The sequence below is a fragment of the Strongylocentrotus purpuratus genome, unplaced genomic scaffold, assembly GCF_000002235.5.
Source record: "Strongylocentrotus purpuratus isolate Spur 01 unplaced genomic scaffold, Spur_5.0 spur5_scaffold_21, whole genome shotgun sequence".
Classification (NCBI taxonomy): Eukaryota; Metazoa; Echinodermata; class Echinoidea; order Camarodonta; family Strongylocentrotidae; genus Strongylocentrotus; species Strongylocentrotus purpuratus.
In genome coordinates, this window is record NW_022145607.1 from 29,051,452 (window position 1) to 29,062,922 (window position 11,471).

Below are 11,471 nucleotides of genomic sequence, written 5' to 3' on the forward strand. Positions count from 1 at the left end.
ATAAATAGATAGATAGATAGTTTATTGGTTTCCACAATATCTAATTTTACAAAGAGTGTAACAACATATTGAAAATGATTATAATATACATGTACATACAATACCGGTACACACTATTCAGAATATTGTCCATTAAGTTAAACTTAAGAGATATAGTGGCGGAGCCAATGGAAAAGCAGAGCATGTTGTGGGTAGGCCCCTTAAACTACAAATGACGTAATTAACTAAAGTAAAGTTTATAAAATACAAATACATGCTAAAACAGGGAAAGGGAGATTACAGGGATACATGAACCGATACTCACAATTAACTACAAAAGACAAGGAAAAGGGAAGGGAATATATCTGCAGCTTATTGAAACAATATTACAATATAGTTTGTTCTCGATATGAGTATATTATAAACATAGTTGGTATGGTCATACCGTTAGTTACTCATTGTAATGAACAAAAGTATACAGCTTGGAGACAAGAATAGTTAGGAATCAGGAATGACAATGTGTATTCAAATAATAACTTTTCAATGTTCTTCTGAATACATGTACACTAACAGACCTTTTAATCATAGAATCGAGAGAATTCCAGAACTTAGGACCTGTATATATTAAGGTATTTTGAGCAAAGCGTGTTCTCGTTCTAGGAAGGTTATAGGAAAACGCCTGTCGGGTAGGATATTCGTGGACTTGATTTCTTTTCTTAAACAAATAAGATAGTGCCTGGGGCAGTTTGTTGTTATTCAGCTGAAACACGAGGCAGCCTAATTGTACATTAAAAATATCCCGAACTCTCAGTACCTTAGTATTAAAGAAAAGAGGGCTCGAGTGAGTACGAATAGGTACATTGCAAATTGTTCGTATTGCTCTTTCTTGAACAACCAGGATTTTGTCCAGTTGAAGTTTCAATGAACTACCCCAGGCAAGAATCCCATAGTTCAAGTAGGGCAACATTAAAGTGGAGTACAACATTTGCAATACATATGATGGGAACATAGGTTTCAGTTTGTATATCACACCGGCATTTCTTGATAGTAATGAACACAAATAATTTGTATGTATTTTCCAGGATATTTTATCATCGATAAACAGGCCAAGAAACTTGGTCGATTTTACTTTCTTAATTTTAACATTGTTGAAATAGATATCTCCTGGTAAATCGGATATTGAATTGCTAAATAATATGAAATTAGTTTTGTCCAAGTTCAGTGACAGTCTATTCGCAAAAATCCACTGTGTATATCAGATTAGGACTTTGGGCACTCAATATGTAGACCCCCCCCCCCCCCCCCCCCCCCCTATGGAAGTGCTGATGGAGTGACGGCTTGTTTGATTAAGAATTGCTGATGATACTAAATGTATTAATTTATAATAATAATACTAATATAAATTCAAAACCTACAAAATGAAAAATCGAATCTCTTCGTTCCTTTTGTTACGATTGTGTTTTCCATCGGAAACTGCCAAATATTCTGAGTCTATTTTCACACATTTGTGTTACGTTATTATAAAAAAAAGATGTTCAAAGTAATATCTCTATCAAATGGAGTGTAACAGTAAAGTATTGCTTTTGTAAGTGAATGAGGGTGGCGACTGTATCATCATGTAATGTTAGATATAATACATTATAGTAATGTCAGCCATTGTTTATCTAACATGATGTCGTACTATTACAACAGCTTGAGACTCTGGACATCTTCTCTGAAGATCTCCGTGAACGTCCCAATGCATCACGTGACCTAGCTCAGTTCATCTGTAAGATGCCTCATCTGAAGAACCTGACACTCAATAGGGAGTACAAGGCCTTTCTTCACGATGACTTCTACTCAACATCATCGTCGATGGCATCATCAGCAAAGGTATGGATTCAGTGATACATTTTAGGACTCTAAGAAAATTACTACATATTTGTTATAATTAAAGTGTATCCTTTCCTATATTGTCAAACGCAAGTGTACGATTTTACTCTCGTAATTGTTAAGATGAAGCAGGTAGGAAAAGTTAAATGTTCATGGACGTGGATACTAAAAGTGAACTTTCTGTCATAATACAAAAACAGTCTGAAGATTTCAACAATGCTGGTAACTAATATATTATATAACATATTCTTAGTTCCATATGATAATTCGAAATGCTACGGGAATGCTGATGGAGAGACGTCTATTTAAATTGTGAATGCCAATGAGACTAAATTATTTCAATTTAAAAACCTTCAAAAATGAAAAATCGAATCCCTTCGTCTCTTCTATCCCTTTGGAAACCGCAAAGTGTTCCATATTTTTGTTTTTACACTTTTATGTCATGTAAAAATAGATTTTCAAAGTACTATTTCCGAATTGAATTTCAGAATAACGTTTCTAATCATAAATGAATGAGGATGGCAACTGTATCAAGATGTAAAGTGTAAAAGCATGTTCAAGTAATGGCAGCAATTTTTTATCCAACATAAATGCTACAACATCAGATTGGGACTTTGGACACTATTATGTGGACCCCCCCCCTATGGAAGTGCTAATGAAGTGACGGCTATTTTAATTAAGAATCGCCGACGATAAAAGAAATATATGAATTCGAAACCTACACACAAAAAAAATCCAATCATTTCTTTCCCGTTATTGCGATTACGTTTCCCATCGGAAACTGCCAAATGTTCCGAGTCTATTTTTCACACATTTGTGTTACGTTATTATGGAATATGATTTTCAAAGTAATATCTCTAGCAAATAAAATGTAAGAGTAACGTGAATGAGGTTGGCGACTGTATCATCATGTAATGATAGATACAATACAGTATAGTAATGTCAGCCATTGTTTATCTAACATGATGTCGTACTATTACAACAGATTGAGACTGTGGACATCTTCTCTGAAGATCTCCGTGAACGTCCCAATGCATCACGTGATCTCGCTCAGTTCATCTGTAAGATGCCTCATCTGAAGAACCTGACACTCAATGGGAAGTACGAGGTCTTTCTTCACGATGACTTCTACTCAACATCATCGTCGATGGCATCATCAGCAAAGGTATGGATTCAGTGATACATTTTAGGACTCTAAGAAAATTACTACATATTTGTTATACTTAAAGTGTACCCTTTCCTATATTGTCAAACGCAAGTGTACGATTTTACTCTCGTAATTGTTAAGATGAAGCAGGTAGGACAATTTAAATGTTCATGGACGTGGATACTAAAAGTGAACTTTCTGTCATAATACAAAAACAGTCTGAAGATTTCAACAATGCTGGTGACTAATATATTATATAACATATTCTTAATTTCATATGATAATTCGAAATGCTACGGGAATGCTGATGGAGAGACGTCTATTTAAAATGTGAATGCCAATGAGACTAAATTATTTCAATTTAAAAACCTTCAAAAATGAAAAATCGAATCCCTTCGTCTCTCCTATCCTTTTGGAAACCGCAAAGTGTTCCATAATTTTGTTTTTACACTTTTATATTATGTAAAAATAGATTTTCAAAGTACTATTTCCGAATTGAATTTCAGAATAACGTTTCCAATCATAAATGAATGAGGATGGCAACTGTATCAAGATGTAAAGTGTAAACACATTTTCAAGTCGAGTAATGGCAGCAATTTGTTATCCAACATAAATGCTACAACATCAGATTGGGACTTTGGACACTCAATATGTGGACCCCCCCCCCCCCCTATGGAAGTGCTAATGGAGTGACGGCTATTTTAATTAACAATCGCCGATGATAAAAGAAATATATGAATTCGAAACCGACACACACAAAAAATCTAATCATTTCTTTCCCGTTGTTGCGATTACGTTTCCCATCGGAAACTGCCAAATGTTCCGAGTCTATTTTTCACACATTTGTGTTACGTTATTATGGAATATGATTTTCAAAGTAATATCTCTATCAAATAAATTGTAAGAGTAACGTGAATGAGGTTGGCGACTGTATCATCATGTAATGTTAGATATAATACATTATAGTAATGTCAGCCATTGTTTATCTAACATCATGTCGTACTATTACAACAGATTGAGACTCTGGACATATCCTCTGATGATCTCCGTGAACGTCCCAATGCATCACGTAATCTCGCTCAGTTCATCTTTAAGATGCCTCATCTGAAGAACCTGACATTTGGTGGTTTCTGTCACAATGACTTCTACTCAACATCATCGGAGATGGCATCATCAACAAAGGTATTGATTCGCTCATATATTTTAGGACACTAAGAAAATCACTACATATTTGTTATACTTTGTTTTATGGAGAGACGTCCATTTAAATTGTGAATGCCAATGAGACTAAATTATTTCAATTTAAAAACCTTCAAAAATGAGAAATCGAATCCCTTCGTATCTTCTTTCCCTTTGGAAACCGCAAAGTGTTCCATATTTTTGTTTTTAACACTTTTATGTCAAGTAAAAATAGATTTTCAAAGTACTATTTCCGAATTGAATTGCAGAATAACGTTTCCAATTATAAATGAATGAGGATGGCAACTGTATCAAGATGTAAAGTGTAAAAACATGTTCAAGTAATGGCAGCAATTTTTTATCCAACATAAATGCTACAACATCAGATTGGGACTTTGGACACTCAATATGTGGACCCCCCCCCCCTATGGAAGTGCTAATGGAGTGACGGCTATTTTAATTAAGAATCGCCGATGATAAAATAAATATATGAATTCGAAACCTACACACAAAAAAAATCTAATCATTTCTTTCCCGTTGTTGCGATTACGTTTCCCATCGGAAACTGCCAAATGTTCCGAGTCTATTTTTCACACATTTGTGTTACGTTATTATGGAATATGATTTTTAAAGTAATATCTCTAGCAAATGGATTGTAAATGTAACGTATTGCTTTTGTAAGTAAATGAGGTTGGCGACTGTATCATCATGTAATGTTAGATATAATACATTATAGTAATGTCAGCCATTGTTTATCTAACATGATGTCGTACTATTACAACAGATTGAGACTCTGGACATCCCCTCTGATGATCTCCGTGAACGTCCCAATGCATCACGTGACCTAGCTCAGTTCATCTGTAAGATGCTTCATCTGAAGAACCTGACACTTAATGGGAAGTACGAGGTCTTTCTTCACGATGACTTCTACTCAACATCATCGTCGATGGCATCATCAGCAAAGGTATGGATTCAGTGATACATTTTAGGACTCTAAGAAAGTTACTACATATTTGTTATACTTAAAGTGTACCCTTTCCTATATTGTCAAACGCAAGTGTACGATTTTACTCTCGTAATTGTTAAGATGAAGCAGGTAGGAAGATTTAAATGTTCATGGACGTGGATACGAAAAGTGAACTTTCTGTCATAATACAAAAACAGTCTGAAGATTTCAACAATGCTGGTGACTAATATATTATATAACATATTCTTAATTCCATATGATAATTCGAAATGCTACGGGAATGCTGATGGAGAGACGTCTATTTAAATTGTGAATGCCAATGAGACTAAATTATTTCAATTTAAAAACCTTCAAAAATGAAAAATCGAATTCCTTCGTCTCTTCTATCCCTTTGGAAACCGCAAAGTGTTCCATATTTTTGTTTTTACACTTTTATGTTATGTAAAAATAGATTTTCAAAGTACTATTTCCGAATTGAATTTCAGAATAACGTTTCCAATCATAAATGAATGAGGATGGCAACTGTATCAAGATGTAAAGTGTAAACACATTTTCAAGTCGAGTAATGGCAGCAATTTGTTATCCAACATAAATGCTACAACATCAGATTGGGACTTTGGACACTCAATATGTGGACCCCAGTGGCGTACGCAGGATTTTTTCAAGGGGGGGGTTTTAAAATCGGGTCCAAAATTTCGCAACGACTCAGGAAAATTTGAAAATCGCGCCGGCCAAAAAGTCGCTCAGTGGGGGGGGGGGGGGGGGGGGGGGGGGGGGGGGGGGGGGGGGGTATGCGGATACTTTTTTTTTGGGGGGGGGGAGTCCAAAAAAAATCGCAACGACTCAGCCAGCCGAAAAAGTCGCTCAGTGGGGGGGGGGGGGGGGGGGGGGGGGTAAGCGGACACTTTTTTTTTTTTTGGTCCCAAAAAAATCGCAACGACTCAACCGATCGCTGAAGAAGCGGGGGGGGGGGGGGGGGGGGGGGGGGGGGGGGGGGGGGGGGGGTAAGAGGACACTTTTTTTTTTGGTCTCGAAATTTGAAAATTTGACATTTTGCTCCGTTGGGGGGGGGGGGTAAGGTCACCTTCTTCGGTCATCGGTGGGGTAATTTTTTTTTTTTTTTTTTTTTTTTTTTTTAAATTAAAATAAATAAATAAATAAATAAATCCAAAGGGGGGGGGGGGGGTTTTAGTGATTTTTTAGGGGGGTTTACACACATAAAAATACCAAAGGGGGGGGGTTAACCTCCCAAACACCCCCCCTGCGTACGCGCCTGGTGGACCCCCCCCCCCCCTATGGAAGTGCTAATGGAGTGACGGCTATTTAATTAACAATCGCCGATGATAAAAGATATATTTGAATTCGAAACCTACACACACAAAAAATCTAATCATTTCTTTCCCGTTGTTGCGATTACGTTTCCCATCGGAAACTGCCAAATGTTCCGAGTCTATTTTTCACACATTTGTGTTACGTTATTATGGAATATGATTTTCAAAGTAATATCTCTATCAAATAAATTGTAAGAGTAACGTGAATGAGGTTGGCGACTGTATCATCATGTAATGTTAGATATAATACATTATAGTAATGTCAGCCATTGTTTATCTAACATGATGTCGTACTATTACAACAGATTGAGACTCTGGACATCCCCTCTGATGATCTCCGTGAACGTCCCAATGCATCACGTGATCTCGCTCAGTTCATCTTTAAGATGCCTCATCTGAAGAACCTGACATTTAGTGGTTTCTGTCACGATGACTTCTACTCAACATCATCGGAGATGGCATCATCAACAAAGGTATTGATTCGCTCATATATTTTAGGACACTAAGAAAATCACTACATATTTGTTATACTTTGTTATATGGAGAGACGTCCATTTAAATTGTGAATGCCAATGAGACTAAAATATTTCAATTTAAAAACCTTCAAAAATGAGAAATCGAATCCCTTCGTATCTTCTATCCCTTTGGAAACCGCAAAGTGTTCCATATTTTTGTTTTTACACTTTTATGTCATGTAAAAATAGATTTTCAAAGTACTATTTCCGAATTGAATTTCAGAAGAACGTTTCTAATGATAAATAAATAAGGAAGGCAACTGTATGAAGATGTAAAGTGTAAAAACATGTTCAAGTAATGGCAGCAATTTTTTATCCAACATAAATGCTACAACATCAGATTGGGACTTTGGACACTCAATATGTGGACCCCCCCCCTACCCTATGGAAGTGCTAATGGAGTGACGGCTATTTTAATTAACAATCGCCGATGATAAAAGAAATATATGAATTCGAAACCTACACACAAAACAAATCTAATCATTTCTTTCCCGTTGTTGCGATTACGTTTCCCATCGGAAACTGCCAAATGTTCCGAGTCTATTTTTCACACATTTGTGTTACGTTATTATGGAATATGATTTTTAAAGTAATATCTCTAGCAAATGGATTGTAAATGTAACGTATTGCTTTTGTAAGTAAATGAGGGTGGCGACTCTATCATCATGTAATGTTAGATATAATACATTATAGTAATGTCAGCCATTGTTTATCTAACATGATGTCGTACTATTACAACAGATTGAGACTCTGGACTTCTCCTATGATGATCTCCGTGAACGTCCCAATGCATCACGTGACCTAGCTCAGTTCATCTGTAAGATGCCTCGTCTGAAGAACCTGACATTCTGGGGTTCCTGTCACGATGACTTTTACTCAACGTCATCGGCGATGGCATTGTCTGCAAAGGTATTGATTCGCTCATAATCTTAAGGACTAAGAAAATCACTACATATTTGTTATACTGGAAGTGAACTCTTTTCTATATAGTCACACGGAAGTGGACAATTTTACTTTCGCGATTGGTACACCGTTAAGAGAAAACACGTAGGAAAATTGAACATCTGTCATAATACAAAAACACACTGAAGATTTTAACAATAATGGTGAACAATATATTTTATACCACTTTCTTTTAATTCCATGTGACAATTAGGAATGCTACGAGAATGCTGATGGAGAGGCGTCCATTGAAATAGTGAATGATGATAAGTCTAAATATGTTCATTTAAAAACCTACAAAAAGGAACAATCTAATCTCTTCGTCTTTTCTACCCCTTTGGAAACCGCAAAGTGGCACATGTTGTTTCACACTTTTATGTTATGGAAAATTGCTTTGGTAATCAATTGTTAGAATGACGTTTTGCTTTGTGAATGAATGAGGATGGCAACTGTTTCAAGATGTAAAGTGTAAAAATATGTTCAGGTCGTGTAATGTCAGCAATTGTTAATCAAAAATAATGCTACAATTATATCAGACTGGGACTTTGGACAATAAATATGTGGACCCCCCAATCTATGGAAGTGCTGGTGGGATGATGTTCCATGCTTTTTCAGAAATGAAGAAAAAATTGAGAAATTCCAAAAATAGATTTGTTGATGACGTTACACTTCACCACTCTATAGAAGTGCTGATTAGAGTGACGGCTATTTTAATTAAGAATTTCTGATGATAATGGATATATGAATTCAAAAATCTACCAAATAAAAATCGAATTTTTTCGTTCCAGTTGTTGTGATTGTGTTTTCCATCGGAAACTGGCAAATGTTCTGAATCTATTTTTCACATATTTGTGTTACGTTATAAAGAAATATAATTGCAAAAGTAATATCTCTATCAATAGATTGTAAGAGTAAGGTATTGCTTTTAAGTGAATGAGGGTGGCGACTGTATAATGCAAGATACAATTCAGTATAGTAATTTCAGCAATTGTTTATCCAACATGATGTCGTACTATTACAACAGATTAAGACTCTGGTCATCTCTGGTCATCTCAGTAAACGTCCCAATTCATCACGTCATCTCGCTCAGTTCATCTTTACGATGCCTCATCTGAAGAACCTGACACTCGGTGGTTACTATCACGATGACTTCTACTCAACATCATCGGTGATGGCATCATCAGGAACGGTATTGGTTCGATCATATATATTAGGAATCTCAGAAATTCACTTCATATTTGTTATACTTGAAGTGTACCCTTTTCTGTATAGTCACACATATTAAAGTGGACTAGTTTACTCTCGCAATTTGTACACAGTTGAGAGGAAGCAGGTAGGAAAAGTAACGTTTCATGAAGAGGATGCGAAAAAAAATGTCCGTCATAAAACAAAACAAAAACTGAAGCTTTTAAGATTGATAGTGAATAATACATACCATTTTTCTCATTTCATATGACAATTGGAGGTGCTACGGAATTGCTGATGGATAGACGGCTATTTCAATTGTGAATACTGATGAGACTAAATACTTGAATTTAAAAGTCTACAAAAATGTAAAGTGAACCTCTTATTACCCGTTTTTTTTCGAATCTGTAACATGTTAAAATCTGCCAAGTCTTAGTTAAATTAGGTTTGTTACAGTACTTTTTCAATCAAATGTCAGAATGACATATTGCTTTTGTCAATGAATGAGGTTGGCACTTAATTATGATGTAATATTTAACAATATTTGTAAGTAGTGTAATGTCAGCAACTGTTTATCTAACATAGTGTTACTATTATAACATATTAAGATATGACATCCGATATGTGAATCATCCCCCTCCCCCCCCCCCTCTCACTCATTCAGACGTGAAATATTATACAAATAACGCACGGCTCAGAGTGCAAAAGCGGTGAATGCAGTACGCGCGAGGTTTCTTTAAATTGGTGCCGGTCTGTGCAACGAGCCGCTTGCGGCGAGTTCACAGTGCAAACCATCTGAAGAAACCGAGCGTACACTGCATTTACGTTATTCGCACAACAGGGTCAAGTGCGTTATTTGTTTTTTTTATAAATTAGCGACATAGAGGGTCTAAATCAAAACAAACAAAATACATCAGACAGCTGAAATTCTTGGCTTCATTATAAAATCCAAAAGTCAAAACAGGCCTAAATCCAAGGCAAAAGTAAAATAAAAATTTGCTTTCTAGTAATAATACCCCGCTCTAGCTAGCTAGCTAGCTAGAGCTAAGCTACGCGTACGCTGCGCTGGGGATCATGGTGGGGCGTACATATTAGCTACGCGTAGCCTATAGCCTACAATGCACTCGAGGGAGCGTACTAGTACTACACGTACGCGCGCGCGCTGGATATCCATGGTAACGTGTATTATCACTTTTTGTGCGCTTTTTTGGCAAAAGCGTGCTTGCATCAAAAATGTGTGCATGTCAGGTGACGCGTATTGACCAATCACGATGCTTAAAATACTAGAGCCATTGTATAAAATAGGGTATAAGATAACCGGATCATATTCGCCGGGGGAAGGAATTCCCTCTTTTTCTGACAATCATGTCTATACAACTATTATTATTATTATTATTACAAATATAGCTCAAGTTTTTTCTTCAAGGGTAGTGTGATTAAGGAATGGTTTACTATCGTTTTGTCTTCTCGTTTAATTCTTTTTCTGTAAGACTTAAGATCATGAGCGACGTCTTTCATTCATATTTAATCACTACTCCCTCTCTCAACAGATCAATATGATCTAGAAAATATCCTTTTCTTTATCCGTCTTGCCAACAGTCCCGATTGCAGCAATGAAAAAACTATTGATCACCTATAGGTTTTCCCGCCCAACTTCGTAAACTTAGCATCCGAATTAACGTTACGTTCATTCAAGTTCGTGCGAAATTGAATCACTATGTAGATCAACATTCAAAAAGCTAATTGCGTCGTTCAATTTGATTAAGTAGCATGCGATTTCATACTCTTGTCACGGAGACGTGCAAAACGAGCATTCAATTTAGAAAAGCATGCAAAGAGCGTTCAAATTCGTGTCGGACAGACGGTGGTATGTATTCGAGCATTCAATTTCGTGATTAGGCATTCATATGTGATATTTGTGCATTGCTTTTCATTTGATGTCAATTTGTCACTTAATATACTTCTGTTTGAATAATTTAATGCTAACTTGTAGGAATGATTATGCGTATTCGTTAGCAGATATCTGTCATTACACAGGTAACTGTCCCCAAAGAAGGCGCACAATTTGTGACTTCTCTTCTTCTTGTAAGAACAAGCTATATAATAATACACATATCCTGGACAGCGGTAGAGTTGAGCTTTAGACATGGCCATGATGGAAACAAAATACAATAATGTATAAAGAAAAATATGTGAAATGAAAAGAAAGAAAGATAACCCACTCAATCCACATTGATAAAAAAAAAACATTTAAAAAATAACCTCATTTACAATGAAAGATACGAAGACATGACTGTATAAAGAAATGTTTCATCAAAAATAAAGATCGAAAGAAAGAGAAAATATTGAATGCA

The 11,471-nt window shown here is 36.0% G+C and overlaps 1 protein-coding gene across 1 annotated transcript; it reads left to right on the top strand.

The window, feature by feature from the left end:
• The first annotated feature begins 1,602 nt into the window (after nt 1-1,602).
• On the top strand, nt 1,603-10,682 carry LOC115927942. The gene is made up of 7 exons (XM_030994309.1): nt 1,603-1,851; nt 2,837-3,016; nt 4,962-5,141; nt 6,781-6,948; nt 7,732-7,899; nt 8,957-9,121; nt 10,668-10,682. The coding sequence occupies exons 1-7, from the start codon at nt 1,753-1,755 to the stop codon at nt 10,680-10,682; spliced, it is 975 nt and encodes a 324-aa protein (XP_030850169.1). The 5' UTR covers nt 1,603-1,752.
• The last annotated feature ends 789 nt before the right edge of the window (nt 10,683-11,471 follow it).